Source organism: Poeciliopsis prolifica, unplaced genomic scaffold (assembly GCF_027474105.1).
Source record: "Poeciliopsis prolifica strain line A6 unplaced genomic scaffold, Auburn_PproV2 SCAFFOLD020, whole genome shotgun sequence".
NCBI lineage: Eukaryota > Metazoa > Chordata > Actinopteri > Cyprinodontiformes > Poeciliidae > Poeciliopsis > Poeciliopsis prolifica.
In genome coordinates this window covers 391,325-409,186 of record NW_026562395.1, presented here as the reverse complement: position 1 = coordinate 409,186, position 17,862 = coordinate 391,325, and the positions used below count along the sequence as shown (strand labels likewise).

The following is a 17,862-nucleotide window of genomic DNA, read 5'->3' as shown; positions in this document are numbered from 1 at the left end:
AACTCTTGTGATCCAAGTGTCTTAAACGAGTCGCTGTGAATGATGATGCTTTTGCGCAGGTAGCAGCCAGTCTTGCAAGCTATCTGAAAACGCCTCTGACTGAGGATTGTTTTGAATGGCCATCATGCGGACTGCTCAATACCTGCAGCAGAGACGATGCTCCACAGCAACATGCCCTGGATGACGCCATTGCTTATCGCTGTTCTCATGCATTGCTTCACCACATGTGCTTTTCAGATGGTTTGGGTTTTCTCATTCTCTCTGCTTCTTGGTTGTGCTCTGCATCCATGCAGCTTCCTTTTCAGCTCCACTAGGGTTTGGGGTCACAGTTCAGGTGGTTTTGATCTTTTGAGATGCTAATCAGCTGTTCCCAGAATGCACTGTTGCTACATATCCCTTGTCCAAAACTCAAAAGGTGAGAGAAAAAAACCCTTCCAGCTGCACAGATTCCCAAAACAGAGGGAGTAATTATCAAAACATTCAAAGCATCAACATTAAATAATTATGAACAAAAGAATTCAAAAAGAACAAATCAGAAGAACTATAGAAATTAAGTTAAAAAATCTTTTATAATTATGTTTAACATTATTAATGATATTAACAATTAATGTTAATAAATGTTAACTACTTGTTTAATATATTTTGAATACTTTTAAAAAAATACTATTCATTTGTAATGTGCTACTATTAAACTTTAAATAGCAATATACTCTCTCAATTGGACATAGTGGACTACTTCACACAACCTCATTTTAGGCAACGTACTTGGATTTTACAACCATCTTTGTAAAAGATGTCAGTCTTTTTTGACACACATTATGGTTTCCAGTTATCTAATTAACCTCTACAGTTATGGACAAACATCTCCTTGATGTAGGACGGATGGAAAGAAGTGAAAAACCTACCTTAGAAAACTTCTGTTAATATCTTTGGAGTTTAGAGGCTAATCTTTATCAAATTCTCCCTCCTCCATCTGGAATATTCATACTCTTCCCATAAATTGCTAAACATGTTTGCCTTAAAACTTGATTGACCTTTTAAGGCAAACAAAAATGTGACAATTTTCAGACTGTAAACATTTGATTACAATGAAAACATTCATGATGTTTCACTCAGAACACTTGTGATCAATAATAGTTTTGTCAGGTGCAACATTTTGGCATCACTGCCATTTTAAAATCATTTCAGACAAGCTGGACTTATCCTATATTTTGAAAGCTCCTCACGTGCTTAAATTCCTTTTACATGAACAGAAACGTGTAATTAAATGCAATGATGAGGTTAACTGTGAGCCTTCATGAAAGATGGAATCTAAATTTATCGGCCAAGAGCGCCACTTACAGCCAAAGCTTGGTATTGTGATTTTTAATCTGCAATTAGATTCTCAGTTAATTTTTTACTGCTCTAAATACTGTTATCTGGAATAATGCACAGACTTTCACCACTGACATGGGAAGCTCTACTGAAGTTCAACGTAGAGCATATCCTGAGTACTATTATGAAAAAGAACTCGACTGTATATGGGTGCATCTAAAAAAAACAAAACAAAAAAAACAAACAAAACTTCATCACTGACATTACAGAGGGATGCAGCATTTTTCTTTGAATTTTGAACCTAAAATGTAGGTTTTAGAAAACTGGAATTACATATAAAACCAATGAAACATCATTTTTAATACATACAAAGATTAGCCTTCCAAAGAATATTACCATATTCACTGGCACTAGACTGTGTGGAGAGGTGCCACAACCTGCAGACAAAGTGAAATTAGTATATTTCTGGGGTTTAAAAAACAAAACAAACAAAAAAAAAAGATTAATACAATAAATAGTGTAGTTAATCAAAGTTTATTTGTGATTTAATAAGGAACTTAAATAGATTGATTCAGCTCTATTTAAACAGAGAAACCAAACTCAACAACCTACAACAATTTATTTCAGAAAAAAAAAAAAAATCACAGTGATCAGGATTAACTTTTGTATCTCTGACCAATAGCAATCTCTTTCAGTCATTCTTTCACTTGAACCACAAACTTTAGCATATTTTAAAACAAAATACTTCAAACTAGACTCAAAGACCAAACTTTTGAATCGGAAAATAAAATACAAATTTAACCATTTTTTAAACTGTAGTTCATTAAGCAGCACAAATCTTCATACTCAGGAAGTGAGTGTTTCATTTAATGGCAGAAGCCTGAAGAGCTTTCATACTATTTGTTTAGAAGGCTCTGAACAACTGGTCTGGCATGTATCCTAAATGAAGAAAAGATGTTTGAGCTTCTCTCTCAAGGACGGCCAACTCCTGGACTGTCGGGGCCAGAACATCCACATGACCCTTATAGTTTCCGCCTGGGGAAGGATAACAGGCTTGTTGGTGAGAAACGGCAGAGCGGTAAATATTTATCACTTCTATAAAGATGCAAATGGTGACAGATACCTCCCAGAGCTCTGCGCTGTCCATAAGTCACTTTTCCATCAAACTCATCTACAGGTACTTTAATATCTGTGTCACACTGAGTGATGGTGCATTTCAGATGCTCCTCGATTTCAGACAGAAGCTGGGATAACAAGAAAGAGGGGAGAGATACAGGGCAAATGAGACCTGTGCTTGAAGCACCTGCCAGAAAGATAAACAAGTGTGCTTCTAAACAACACCTTAAAAACTTCTTAATCGAACAAGGCGAACCTTTTCATACACCACTTTTACTTTGTTGCATCGGACTGATTCATTTTGCTCACCTCTTTCTCGTTGTACCATATGGTGCACCCTCCTTCATCCTTCAGTCGGGTGTTGTAGCAGCCTCTCCCCCGGTTCTGACAAACATGGTACCACACCTACCAGGATGAAAGGTGCACCTACATGCATTAAAACAGAGGAGTTCAAACTGAATATTGGGCTTCCTATCGCCTAGATTACCTTTTCTTTTTCCATAGCAACTAGGGAGATGGCAAGTCCCATTCTGAAAGTTAAAGAAAATATTACATATCCTCAGAATTAAATATATATTTTACTGAAATAGTGTGCATCAAACTAACACAAAGTAGAGTACAAAATAAAGTAGAATCATTTTAACACATGAACCAAAGAGATGTCCATATGTATTCAGCTCCCGTTACAATCAATTGTCTTCAGAAGTCTGCATTGTCCTGACGCAAGACTCCAAAGAGCTTACCTCTCTGCTCTACCAACTCTGCCGATACGATGGACATAGTTCTGCTTCTCATCAGGCAGGGTGACATTAATCACTGTTGTTGAATTTGTGAAGGGAGAAACAGCACGTTGTGAGAACAGGTGGGAGAAGCACCAATATGAATAAAGCGGATGAAACGACAAAATTGGTACCGTAAGGAACGCCGCTGATGTCGATTCCTCTGGCGGCCACATCTGTGCAGATCAGCAGCTTCACATCTTTTCTCTATGCATGCGAGAGGACCTTAAAATATCTACCAAGTGGCTGAACTGCATCAGAAAGTTGTATTCGTCTTTGGTTCTCACCTTGAAACGATCCAGGTTATTTTTCCTCTCATTTGGCTTTCGATCACCATGAAGGCAAACGCAGGAGAGCTGATGACCTTTGCTGTCTGGACCTGAAAAATAATAAAAAAAAACATTCCAAATGTATGATTCAATAATAATATTTTCAAATCGGTGCTGAATTTTCAAAGGTCTGTCCACCTCCTCCTTGCTGAATGAAGTATTGCTCCATGTTGTCGCAGTCGATCTTGGTGCGACAAAAGATTATGGCCTGGTCCATTTTGTGCTCTTTGATGGCCCTGACCGTGTACTCTCCCTTCAGCATCTTGATAGCTTCTGACCACATTTCTACCAAGAAGGTACACATAAATATTTGTAAGAAAAAAAATGCATGTTTTCTAATGAAGAATATGGTAAAATATAGCATAGACTTTACCTGGCGTATTGACTCCTGGTCGGGTGTTATCTTTGGCATGAACTTCATCAGTCTAACCAAAAGAAAGCAGATTGGAATAAAAACAAAAGCTTTCCTCACCAACCTTTAACAATATAAAATAGAATCTCTTTTGTATCTCACCCGGATGTGGTTCTTGCCGAGGCGCTCCCACTGTCGGTCGGCCTTTGGGTTGACCGGCACCACCACATGGTGGACGGTTTCCGGGACAGAGTCCTCACCTTTAAGGTCCACCCAAGTGGGAAAATGCATGATGCGTTCAGAAAGCTTCTTCACGTCGAAGGAATGCAGTGTGGCGGAGCACACAATGACCTGGGAAGAGTAAGTGGCATTGACTTTTAATCACTCAGCAGAGACTTTTTTCCCCCAGAAGAGTTCCATTAAATTTGATGGAAAACACCTAAACTGAAAATATTAAAGCAATGGAGGGCAATCGATCTCTAAGCACCCTGCAAGACTTGTAATTTCAGCATTGTCTTCGCTGACTCTTAGAGCTAAAGATAAGTGAGAAAATCCCAACTAATATCATCATTCAACAATCACATCACAATACGCATAATTTCCTAACATCATGCGTCTCTCCTTAGATTAGTGGTTTGCATTATAATTACAACCCTTAACATCATCATTAATGATACCTGCAGTCTCTTGCCATCAGAGGTCACCTGAGGGATTTGTTTATGGATCCTATTGATGAAGTCTGTATATCCGGCTGTTAGGAGACCATCCTGAAGACAAAGTGAATCCCAATATGTGTTAAAATGTAGTGAACTATGTCATTATAATAAAAAAAGAAAAAAAAACAACCAAATATATTGAAAATGCCTTTCATAAGAAGTGAGAACTTTATGTTTTTAAAGTGGGTTGAAATTTTGCAGATGTGTTGCACATACACACTCATCCAGAACCAGGAAACGGACATGGGACAGATTGAGTTTTCCAGTGGAAACAAGGTCATCCAGTCTTCCAGGTGTTCCCACCACTATGTCTACCTGATAACAGAATCAAGTACACAGAAAGTTACCAAAAAAAACAAAAACAAAGAAACAAGAAAAGAACAAAAAGTTGTGTATTTTAGTTTGAGTGTTTCACATTTAAACCAATTAGGCCTATTGATATTACATACCCCCTGTTCCAGAACTGCTAACTGCTCTTTAGCTGCAACACCCCCGATCACAAGAAGCTCCCTGTACACAGATGAGGAAACTTAGCAAATGCTGTTTGGAGAAGATTACACTAACACTCTGGCTCCATCTGCTGGCAGTAATTTGGAATTACAATTACAGACATATGATTTCCACCATTGTTTATCCTACCTTAGCTTGGGATTTTCCACGTATTTCTTAAACTGCTTGACATTGTTGAAAGTTTGCTCTGCCAGCTCCTTGGATGGCTCAATGATCAGGGCTTTGGGTGCATTTGATGAAGCCTTCACTTGAGTCACTTTGGCACTGCCTGCAGTTTCACAAAATTATCAAAAGTGAATAAACAGTGGACCTCTTGGATATTGTTGTAATATCAGAAATATAGAAAAAAAGCCTTTATTATAAAAGGGAATGAATATTACTTCCATTTCAAAATTAAACCTGGAATGCTCGTCCTTTACCTGTTTGGGAGGATTTAATGGTGTGACTCTCCGGTGCCTGATCCAGAGCGACAAACCCACTTTTAGGGGGATGTTTGAAGTCTTCTCCTCCAAAGTTGAACTTCAGCTCAGCATTCTAGCAAGACAGAAAAATGTAGGCTTGTATGGCATCATGGTACTTAGTTTTTGATTTCTACTATTAAGTATTTGTACTTAAATGAGCCTGGAGATACCTTTAGGACGCATGAAGCAAAAAAGCCCTGACTGCTTAAATTTTGAGGGAAGTCAAAAGCCGATCCCAGGTCATTTCCTGGGAAAAAGAAACAGCAAAATGTTACTAACCATCAACAGCTCAAAATGTTGCCTATATCTTTTATGATCCAAAAATGGATAATTATAATGCACCATTTTTAGAGAAGGAGATCTGCCCCTTATCTAAATCCAGGTAGCACCCGATAGTGTCATGCATGGTAAACTCCTGCAAAGAGGGAAAGGCAGATGAAATTTAAAACAAGCAAACAAACCAAAGAATATTCACAAACTGATTATGTTTCGTAACAACAGAGGAGTAATTTCCACCTCCCCGTAGCTGTCAAATTGCTTGTTGTTGGATTTCTTTCCGGTCCCACCAAAACCAAAGCCATACTTGTCAGTTCCTGAGAAACACAACAATTTACAATTTAGTTACTGCACAATTGAGTAGATTTTTAGTTTTCTTGTAGGCTGGAGATTTTTCAATACATACCCAAATCCAGAGCAGCTTGACTGGTAGACCAACCCACCCGGCAGAGACCCTGGTCGTGGCAGGTTACCTCATAGTAGTACTTCCCTACATATAATTCAATAAGTATTTTGAATGAAGGTTTCTCTTATTCAAGGGAAGCGTGGCAGATAATTAAAAATTATGTTCACTTACCTTTTGTGACACCTTTGGTGGAGCGGCAGCCATGCCACTCTTTGAACTCCCTGCTCTGGCAGCAGAGTCCATCTGGGCCAATTGCTAAGCAGATCAGCAAAGAAAGACATGTTGAAAATTACAAAGGTGAAGCTTGTACAGTGTTTGTCTTAAAATCAGTTGGGCTGTCTTTTAATGCAGATGAGTTCACTTAAACTTTTCTTACCAAAGGCTGGGCTACGATCATATGGATTCATCTGCCAGGTGTTGAAAACTAGGACGAAGCAATGATTATGAACAGGAAAGACAAATGCAAAATAACTTTAGTTAAACTTTGGACATGTTTTGTAATATTAGAAGAGAATTTTTATTTGATAAATAAATGAATAAATCTCACTTGCTCCCCCAGTTTTGACAGCAGCTCTGCCCTTCTTGCCCTCCTGCTGATCCTTCAAGGTTTCGTAGACAATCTGGATGACCGGGATACTGAAGGCCTGGTGATCAAAGGGGAAGAAATGCATATAGCACACTGAACTTGTTCTACAAACCTCAACCTGATGTGTATGTTTGCCAAACAGCAAATATTTAAAATTAGATTTTCTAATGAAGTGCGGCTCTACTTACTCCTGTCTTTCCACTACCAGTTTCTGCTGCCTGTAATAAGAGTGAATAAGAAATTTCAGAGTCTGTAACACACTTGTGTCGGCTTTTTTTGAAAGTGATACATTTAGAGTGTCTTCCAAAAATATGCATGACAAACTGGATTTTCAATAATTTTTTAACATAAAAGCGTACGTTTTATAGAGACAGCCTACACAAAAACCTTCTTGAGGTTCAAATTGTTGCATCACAACCCTAAAAGAATACGACCAGTTCTAGCTACTATGTTGTGGTTTAGGAATGGCTTACCATAAGAACATCTCCTCCTCCAAGAATCAAGGGAATGGACTCTGCTTGGATATCTGTTGGCAGTCTATAATTAAGACAATAACATAATAAGCATAAACTTTGCAGCTACAATGAGGGCGGAACAAAAGAACAAGGAATTACTGCTATGGATGATTTGGCAAACAGTGTAATAACTCACAGCCAATCCATCTCCTCCACAGCCTGCGCGATTTCAGGCATAACACCCATTTCTGCGTTTGTAAAACATACACTTAATGTTTCAGAGCGAAGGTCTGGTTATTACTAATAACTATCTGTCAAAATAGCTACTGAATAAGTGGAGATGTATTAAATTAACAAGGCAAACTCACCAGAAAAGGCTGCCATTTTTGCTGCAACGAGTGCTACAACGACCGGCAGTTACGTGTTCAGAAGGAACGGCTTGGTGCAACTAGTTTAAAAGAACGTCAAAACAGAAGGATCACAATAGTTCCGGATTAACGGCGGTACGGTTTAAAAACCGTGTAAGCAAATATATATATATATATATTTATATAAATATAACATCATACTGGCAAAAAGAACAAAACAAAAAACAAAACAAAAAAAACAAACAAACAAAAAAAAAAAAAACACCAAATTTTTAGGGAGGACCAATACTGTAAAATTGTGTGGTCCCGCTACATTTTGTCTCGCTGCGCTTGCCGTAGTCGACATTTCTGACAGCTGTGGCAATCATGGCTGAAGACAACTTAATGGAAGGCGAAGAGGAAAACATTTTATACGATTTATTGGTCATTACGGAATGGCCACCGGAGACTGACACACAGGTTTGTCATCTCAGACATTTAGGTAGTGTTGTTAGGCTCGCCATTGTCTTTTTTGAGAGAATAATTGTTAAGAAAGCACGAGAAAGTGAACTGGACCCTGCCAGCAGCGCAAAGCCACGTAGTAGAAACATTGGACAAGTTCTACTCCAATTGTGCAAATTTAATATGAATTAAGTTTATAAGTCCTGTTCAATGAGTGTAGAAAAATTATTATATATGTAGAATTTTTTTTTTTACTTTTCCTTTGCTAAACTCACTGTTAGTAAAGTCCAAAAGAATCTGTACATATCAGAATCAGTTTAATAATGAAATACGTATTCACATTTGTATGAACTTGAACATATTTTAACGTTGAACTCGTAATAAAAATTATTATACGTTATGTACCTACTTTTGCTTATATTTACATCTCTGTAACAGGAATTGTCCTGTGCAGCCTTAGTCCCACGTTTATTTCTCCTGTCATTTGCAGTTACGGGGCATCAAGGAGTACAGCACGTCTGTAATTGCAAAAGCGGTAACAGGTGAGTTCCGCTTTATGTTGCTTAAGTTTGTTTAACGTCCACGAAAATAAGGTTGACAGCTTTCTCTTAGATCTGTGAACCTATTGAAGATTGTTTTGTTTGTATATTTCCATCAAACACTCAAGTTTTTAATAGATCACTTAGGTGTTCAACCTGAAGCACAACAGCAACTTATGCATTCTCAAAGATTCATACTAAAGGCATAGGATTGCATAATATTAGAAAATCTTTCTTGAATGTTGAGATAATGACATTGGTTGCAACAAAAAACAACAACAAATATTTAAACATTTTTATTGTTCTTATGATTTGGATTAATAAAAAACATAGAGCCAGATAATGAATAGTATATCCACTACCTGGAAATTTATATCAGGGTTGATACATCTGAATATTGTAGGTCATTGAATTGCACTTTGAAATCCTTTGTCTTGAGGAAAGTATTTTCATGTGCTAGAATAAAATGCTTCATGTTTATTGTGAGGTTTTTCCGGCTGTTATCTACTTCAGCTGTAAAAGCCTTTGTTTGTTGGTTTATTTAAGGCTGCTCTTCTTTTTTTTTTTAAATCTTCATGTTTGCTTTACAGACTTGTTTTGTATGGACTTCAGTATCTCAATAACTTAAATGCATCTTATGTAGTTTATTTAAATTTAAATGATTTTATTGTAGTTTATTTTATAATATTGAGATTCACTTTAAAAAGAGTTATTCTGAAATTAGGGTGCAATACAATAAATCCCATGATACAAAATACATCAGTATTTGGTAGTATACAATTGTATAACACAAAAATATGTACTTCAGGCTTAGATTTATGTATGTTTTGTTAAGAAAGACATTAATCCACTAAATGGCTTTTTATTGTTTGATTAATTTAGGTATTCAAAGCATTAACAGAAATCTACAAAACTAACAAACACCACCATGAAAATAAAAGAGAAACAAAACTGGAAAAAGTTTAATATACTGAAGTATGATACCAAATACTGCTATTATGCCACTTTACGTAGAATCTGAACTTTGCATACAATGCAGACATTGCATGCAATGCCAAAGGATTCAAGCTCCGAAAATAGGTTTTCTTGTCTGCAGGGCTGTTGAACTTAAAATATGACAAACTAATTAATTTACTAGGACTGGGTGTATTCACTGAAATGTCAAATTTAGCTTTCTAACTTTCATAAATCTCCCTCAGGACCGTTCCGATTGCTCCTTCACTATCTGTGGTATAGGTAAGTTTGTTAGTGAAACAATGAAACACTCTGTCATTATTTTTACTGCATATTTGCTGGTCCTCCAGTAAAGAATGTCTTTTTAGAATTGAATTAATATATTTATCAAAAGCTTTAACAGAAATGTATGAAATCAACACCATAAAAATAAAAAGAATCATAAAATTGGCAAAAGCTTAAATAGATAAATGTGGGTATTCATCTCATTAAACGGGCATATCTATGTAAAATTGGCTTTTTTGAGTGTTGCCCTGATTTTTTTTCATGCATGTTTGAGAAATCCTTTAATCTACTGTGGCAACATTAGAAATGTAGCAATTTAGAAGAATAAATATTTGACATTTGCATATGTTTTTGTCTTGTCATGCATTCCCTCTTTCAGACTCAAAGCAGTCAGTATACATTAAATTTTGAACTAGCTCCTTGGAAGCTTAAATTTATGTATATTTCGTTCAATGTAAATATCCAGTCTAATTGAGACATTCATATTTGTACTTCCACCATCATTATCAGTGTAAATCAGAAAATGCTCACCAAAGCCACTCCTTCCGTCCTGCTCACTGCCTGCTGGAATACATCAGTCTTTAAATCAGTGAGCTTTATAATGCTTTAGCCTCGAGGCCTTCTGATTCTCCCAGCAGGGGGCTAGCTAACACCATCAATAGCCACATTAAATATTTAACAACTCTTCAAGTTACACAAGTCTTTTTTTATTTTATGTGAAATGTCCAGAGTTTTTATAATGTATAAACTTTTTACCTTACCTTTTCTGTGCACAAGGTGAGAGATGATCAGCAGACTCAAAGGCTGTCATAAAATGTGAAACCCAGAAAAAAAGCAGTTGTATGAAAAATAAATCATTTTTATAATTGGATTGTTGTCATGGTAATAATGCCAAAGTATTTAATTTTAGATTTCAATTCTATGTATTTAATGAATTGTATTCAGTACGTTTTATATGACATTTCCTTTTGCTACTGAGCAGGAAAAAATAATTACTTTTGCACTCATTTCAGTTAAGCTTTTACAGTCATTTGCCTTTTTGAGTGCTGATATTGCTACATCCACTACATAAATTAGCATCTTTGACAGTTGAGTTAATAACCCCCATTCGTTGAAAGAAAAATACAACCAGTAGGAGTGAATTTGGATTGTAGGATGGTAATAATTTGCTGGCAGCATGTGCGCATTCAGTGGTGCAGTCGCCATGTCTTCAGACTTGGCTGCCACTTTGAAGTACAGTAAACCAATTTAATGATTTACTTCAAAGAGCATTAAAACATTTGGGTGGCTTAAGCCAATCAAATTCTGGAAGATATTTTATTTTCATAAATAACACATTTTCTTGGTAACTATGGTAACCAAGAATTTGTTGGAATTTTATTGTATTTTATTTTTTTTTTACAAATTTGGATGAAAAGCACATCCTGGCTATTAGTATCAAAGTAAACAGATAATTTATAGTCCTTTTTGCAATATTTAACAAATAGAGCTTTGGTAGTTCTAATTTAATAAACAAGAACACTTTAGGCATGATTTAATTTCAGAAAGTGCAGAAAGAAGGTATGTTTAATTTTGTGTATGTAAACTTGGGATGCTGTTTTTACTTGTTAATGTCCTTATAATTAGATACCAGAGAAGGTGCAAGAATGACTAGAATGAAGCTTACAACAATGGAGCACTGCCCATCCCCCACTTGTTGCCAGCTGACTGGAGATGTGCATTTCAAAGAAGAAAATAATTGCTGTGTGAAAACTAAAGAGAACCAGCCCATTAAATAAATGTAATATAATGTTATATAACAAAATAAGATGAAGTGAAAGCATGACATTTTTCCTCAATGTTATCATACTACGAGAATTTGTAATGAACAAACAAAGACAAACTAATAAAGACAAATTGTTTTTGTCTTTAAACCTTTTTTGGGGGGAGGAGTGGCAGGTATCAAAAATCCAAGTATTAAAAAAAAAAAGAACTTTGTTAAATAATTAATTTGAAATAGATTTTTTTCCTTTCGCAGCCCCTCCAGCTCGTCTCTGCCTCTTGGTCTTGTCCGACTAGCAAACAAGCAAATCAACTGGCAGCTGGTCCTTTCAAGGTAAAACAGGAACATAAAGTCACTGTCTAGCACAATTTCTTTTTTCTTTTTGTCTGGTCATCAATATGTGACTCATATGTGCTCAGCTAATAATTCGTCTTCATCGAAAATAACAATAAAAAGACCTGTTTTCAAATGGTAATTTTTATTGGAACCAAACCACTCTGGATATGACCTGACTTGGATGTTTATTCAATTTAAGTCACTCAACCTGGTTTTTTATTCCCATCCTTGCATTTTTCTTTCCAAAAAAACACAAAACATGTCTGGTTTTTGTATTTCCGCTTGTAATTTCATGTGTAACAATAAAATGACAAATGTTTACCCCTTTCCATTAACTTCCCTGTCCTTCTGCTCTCTCTCATTTCTTTTGCTCATTCCTTCCTGACCACTCTTCTGTTTTACTCCACAGTAATGGCAAACTATTGGCGGTTGTTCAAGATCAGTGTGTGGAAATTAGGTAATTACAAAACTCTATCTCCTCTTTTAAAGCCTTGTGTGAGAGTGATAGAGCCTTTTTAATTAATGAGGTGATTTATCACATTTTTGTTAGAAAGACTTCCAGGTTCAACTTGCACCTGAGAAAGGAGAACCGTTTTGTTAAAGCATGAACAGTCAGTAACGACATAATGTCTCAGTGGAGAACATTCAAGTTAATTTAGCACATCTTTAACTGCTGCTGTTCAGTTCTTTTGAAACAATCAAGCAACACTTCCTCAAACTGGTACATCTAAATGGCAGAAGAAGCAATAAGTGGCTATACTCCTGAGAATAGTTTGGGGTCATTGACTTCCCGACCCTGGTAAAATGTTTGCATGTCTGTGTTATTGAGAGTAAACTCACCTTCTTTACAGTTTTTGTTTATGTATGCATTTTCTCCTCAGATCTGCGAGAGATGACTTTGGCTCTGTCATTGGAAAATGCCAGGGTAAGTTCTGCTCGTTTTGTGGTTTTAGTTTATGTTAAAAAGCTAAATCCTCATAATACAGTAAACACCGCTTTGCTTTGTAAAGAACTTAGGTTGGTGTTGTTCATGTGTTTCTCCTTTGTGTTGCTGTTGGTTTAAATTCAGTGCTTGTGAATAAATTGCCACAGAAATGACACCAAGGAATTGCATATGAGCAAGCAGCAATGACCCAGATCCAATCAGATTAGGAGCATTTAAGTTATTAGCCTTTTATTGACCTCAGCAAGCTCTTGAATACATATTACTTGCATGAATTACAACACTACTGCCTAATAGCAGTAAATCACCCTCACTTTTCCTGCCCTGGACCATACTGAGAAATAAAGAAAAAAAAATACTGGAGATATTCAGAATTACAAAGTTTCAGATTTATAATTAAAATAATAATTTAGTGTTAATGATTTTTAATGTGTCGAAACATTAGTTATTATTTCTGATGAAAAAGTAATCATTTACTTTTATTCACAAAGCAAATGATGAAAATGTAGATTCTTTTTAAACTACCCAAATCATATGTTGTTTTATGTCAAATTTTTGAGAGAGAGATCCAAAAAAGCAATTGTTTCATGTCGAATTTCTTCTTAATATATATGTATATGCATAGAGAGATAGAAAAAAAGCCAAGAAACACCATAACAAACAAACAAAAAAAAAACATCCCGAAGGGAAATGTTGATCAAGGTCACTTCGAAAGCTTTCCTAAAACTGAGGCAAGTAATAAAGATAGTGTGTGAATATTGATATTAGGAGTCAAGCAGTGCCTATTTATCCATTCTTGTATGATTTGAGTCTGCTTGAAAGAAAAATAATGAACAACTGCCAAAACGATAACTTTTAGTATTTAAATTGCTACCCATTAATAACATAGTGAGATTAATACAAATAGAGTAGCAGGGAGATCTAAAACTTTTTCTGCTGTACTGCTTCTAACGTTTTATAGATATTAACATCATACAGCGCTACTTGTCTGGAATGCTGCAAGATTTGAATATCATACAAAACTGGGTCATATTTTCTCTTTAAAGTGCAAGGGTTACAGTCAGAGATTCTGTAGCAGATTCTGTAGAGCATTAAAGTATCTTTTATTCCCTGGTGGACAAAACAACTTTGAGTGCTCCCAACTTGATTTCTTCCATAATTGTAATTGATTTAGCATGTCAAACATTATGAAGGCAAATTGTTTTTGAGTGTCTAAGCAGTCCTATCGCCTACTAGTAAGTGGATAGTTCCTTTGTTTTTCTTTAATGAAATATAAATCTGCACAGAATAAAGTAACTGCTCATGTCATACCATTGCATCCCAGCTTTGCATGTCAAATAAAATGCTGCTACATTTGGAGATGTTAAAAGATGCAGCAACATACTAGGATAACATACTTGCTTTTGTTGAGCATCACACTGTAATCCACCTTTTCCTCTTATCCCCATGTCATCCCCATGCATTCTGTCATCCCCATGCATTCTGTATGAACTTCAGTGTCTCAACCCCTGAATCCTAGTGGGCATTGATTTAATATGCTGCTTGGCTCTAGGCATGAATTTTTGGAACCTAAAGACACCCAGTATATGGAATAACTCCATTTTCTATTCAATTAACATAAATGCAACTCAGATGTTGCAGCAATAACTTTGTAATGTTACTTCATCTTCTGCTGCATTATGCAGTTGGAAGTGTTGAAAATTTCCTCATCCCAGCGTGCCAAATGCTTGGAGTGTTTGACATGGGATGCGACTTGGCCTTATTTTCTGAATAATTCAGCTAATACTTATTTTACCTCTTGAGGTTGCTGGTGGACAGTGTGTCAACCATTTAACTTACATCTTCATATGGTTATAGACCATTAAGTACTCCAAAAAGTAAAATGGTGAAAGTAATGAACTCTGTCCTTAGGTTAATGTATAGAGTTCTTCAGTCTGTCTTTCCAATTCATATTTATTATCTGTTGGAAGAGCCTCATAAATGATTCATATGTTTTGTGTATGTTACATGTAGACATTTCACACAATTCTCTTATTTTTTTGTTTTTGGACCTGTGTAAGAACACAACCACATATTTGCCAAGATAAACATTTAGAGCTTAGGCTCTATTACATAAAAGTCCAAAGAGTATACATAAACTTGTAACAAATTTATTTATTTATTTCAAACATGATAGTACTATAAAATCATGCACAAGAACAAGGAAGGCAAAATATACATTGTTTTTTGTATCACAGTAATCTTAACATGCTCGAAAAGGAGTAGGAAGAAGTAAGAAACTTACAAACTTCTACCCCATAAACTCATACAATATTTTCAGATGGACCCTCTTTAATAAATCAAAAACAAAAATAAACCGGTTAATTAATTTTATCTGGATTTACATATGTCTAAGCATATACATCCATCCCATTACCCATTTTAACGGTTGACTTTCTTTGTGTCCTTTTTGTTTAATGTTTAACAAAACATTCAACAAAAAATTTGAAAGATTTCTAAAGGATTGAATCTCAGGATGCCATTCTAAAACTGCTCTGTAGATCCTTTTTTCAAGTAAACTGATTCTACAGGTCAGGCAGTCATCATACCTTGGCTGCGGTGGATCAGTCAATTAATCCGTGCAGCCATTTTTTCCCTTAATAAAATAATTTATTTAGATTACCTTTGCTTCATATTGAAATCAGTTGGGACTGAGACATTCAAGTGTTGCATAAAACCTCTATAAATACTCTTTCACAGTACCTAGGCAAAGCAGGTAGAGGTAAAAGATGCAGAGTGAAACCTGTGTGGGTTCAGGAGCACCTACACTTCTTTTCTTATTCTATGTCATTTTCTTTAGCTTTATTTTTGTCATCCCTCCCTTCCCCTCGGACCTCCGTTCTGCTCTGGCTAGCCGTCATTGTGATCCGTTGTTCCTAATGGTTCATAGTGTGGATAACAGTAGCCCCTGGGCGCGTGTAAACCCTTTCCTCCCTCCTTCTTTTTTTTTTCCCTTTCCTCTCCATTTCATCTCGCTTTTCCATGTTTTTTCATACTTCATTTCACTTCACGGAGATTTGTTCTAATGGATTTCACTGTGATCCTGCTTTTAATGGCATTTTCTCTTAATGGATGAGCATGAACGTGTGTGTGAGCGCGCATATGTTCTCGTGTCCGCTCATTGCATCCACACCTATGTATCACTGCTTCCCCCTCACCCTTATGCTTTCCCCCTCCCGTCTGCCTCTTTTACAGTAGAGTTGTCTCAAAACCTCTGTGCATAATTCATAAGTGTTGAGCTCTGATAAATGCATCTGCAAGACTTCAGACAGAAGGCTTCTGTTGGGTCATTGGGTGTAATTCTTCTGCCTCCACTTTTGCTTGGGGTAGAGGGGGAAACAAATTGAAGACACATAGCTTCTAATTTTCTTGTTCCCTCAAAAAAAAAAAAACATGAATGTGGAAATGGAGCCCGCTGTGTTGCTGTCCACAGTTCATAATGGTAGATAAGATAGCAAGTGTGTGAGGGATGTAATGAAAAAAGAGATTTAAATATAAAGATGCAAAAGAACAAGAGGAAGACAGAGCTTTATAGCTTCCCTGTAATCTCACTATCTGAAGTCTGATAAGTCGTCTGCCTCCTAATGCGCTCCTCATCCGATGGCCCTAAAATGTGAGCAGTCATTGTGTTTTTAATCTTTGTGTCTCATTCATTGTCTCGTTCCCAGCTTCTCCTGTCCTCTCTTTATCTGCCTGGCCTCCCACTTCTTCTTTTTTGTTCTTCATTTAAAATTCCAGTCATACAACATCTGACACCCCCGTTCGTTAGCGCTATTGCCCACCAGGGGTTGCAGCAGCATTACACGGCCAAGAATTTCAGACCAATAGATGCCGGGAGCTCTGTTATGGGATATCAACCACAGAAAAACATAACTTGCCTTTTCAGAACATGGATTGGACACATTGCTGTTGTCCACAAAAAAAAAAAAAAGAAGACTGTAGTAAACCAGCTTAGTTTATGCAGGTCTTACTTTATTTAACCCGCCTTCCCTCTCACCCCCCAACTAAGCATTCAAAACAGGTCCTGTGCCTGGGGCCTGCCAGCCCGACCTGGTTCCTCTGTCAAAAGGAAGGATGACAGCGGAGCCTTGAGCACATGCCAGCAGGCACGGATGTGCTTCATCATTGCGATATGGTTACCCTTGCAGCTCTGCTGAGCCAGCACAATCCTAAAACAGTAGCCTATACTTTAGTTAAAGCTGAATTTATGATGCCTGTTCTCCTCCCACCTTTTTTTCCCTATCCCCAACCTCTTTCACGTTCTCTCTCCTTGCTTTAAGCTTGAAAGCATAAAAGTGTTTTCCCTTTTAAAACGCAATCGCTGACCTGTTATTCGTGTTATTTATTATAGATAAATTGGTCTTGGAATTTTAAAAGCATTAATTTATCATTCATTTCCCATCTGTAATTATTAGCACCATACATTATAGAAGATATAATCTAATGCTGCCTCATCTGTCTTGTTTTGAAAGCTTTTAATTCTTAAAATTTGATCAGTTTGGGATTAATTATTTATTTCTTACCATTTTGCCACAGTGCCAAAGGACCCCAACCCTCAGTGGCGAAAGGTGGCATGGAGCTACGACTGCACTCTGTTGGCATATGCGGACAGCACAGGCACCGTTCGCCTTTTTGATCTCATTGGCAGCGAACTTTTTGTCATCCCTCCGGTAATCATGCTCATCCAAGTTGTTTGATATAATCTGAAAATCACTTATGCGCTCCCTGTGTTGTATTTGTCATGTTTTTACTATAAAGAAAACAAAACATTCCTTTGATTTTAAGCCTACAAAAGCAACATATTTTGATATACTTTTATTTTCATTATTTTAGGTCAAGAACATGCATCAATACTTTTTAGCAGTTTCTGGAAAAAATATTTAAACACTTAAATA

General features: G+C 36.5%; 2 protein-coding genes across 2 annotated transcripts in view; one reads left to right on the top strand and one right to left on the bottom strand.

Annotated features, from left to right (window-relative positions):
- Window positions 1-1,829: 1,829 nt before the first annotated feature.
- Window positions 1,830-7,752, bottom strand: ddx1 (DEAD (Asp-Glu-Ala-Asp) box helicase 1). Its single transcript, XM_055044630.1, has 26 exons — window positions 7,669-7,752; window positions 7,497-7,548; window positions 7,319-7,382; window positions 7,034-7,063; window positions 6,807-6,903; window positions 6,636-6,683; window positions 6,431-6,514; window positions 6,260-6,343; window positions 6,094-6,170; window positions 5,920-5,992; window positions 5,748-5,824; window positions 5,536-5,650; window positions 5,246-5,384; window positions 5,056-5,116; window positions 4,823-4,921; window positions 4,568-4,657; window positions 4,053-4,241; window positions 3,912-3,963; window positions 3,677-3,823; window positions 3,497-3,588; window positions 3,344-3,416; window positions 3,174-3,246; window positions 2,918-2,960; window positions 2,740-2,835; window positions 2,438-2,558; window positions 1,830-2,349 (listed from the first exon to the last, which is right to left on the bottom strand). The coding sequence occupies exons 1-26, from the start codon at window positions 7,682-7,684 to the stop codon at window positions 2,219-2,221; spliced, it is 2,223 nt and encodes a 740-aa protein (XP_054900605.1). The 5' UTR covers window positions 7,685-7,752; the 3' UTR covers window positions 1,830-2,218.
- A 280-nt stretch (window positions 7,753-8,032) lies between these two features.
- The window catches only part of nbas (NBAS subunit of NRZ tethering complex), a 152,822-nt gene continuing 142,992 nt past the window's right edge, over window positions 8,033-17,862 (top strand). The window contains exons 1-7 of the mRNA XM_055044449.1: window positions 8,033-8,127; window positions 8,600-8,651; window positions 9,848-9,884; window positions 11,905-11,982; window positions 12,395-12,442; window positions 12,867-12,910; window positions 17,504-17,637. Of these exons, the coding sequence (XP_054900424.1) occupies window positions 8,035-8,127; window positions 8,600-8,651; window positions 9,848-9,884; window positions 11,905-11,982; window positions 12,395-12,442; window positions 12,867-12,910; window positions 17,504-17,637 (486 nt within the window). The 5' untranslated portion in view covers window positions 8,033-8,034. The remainder of the gene's footprint in view (window positions 8,128-8,599; window positions 8,652-9,847; window positions 9,885-11,904; window positions 11,983-12,394; window positions 12,443-12,866; window positions 12,911-17,503; window positions 17,638-17,862) is intronic.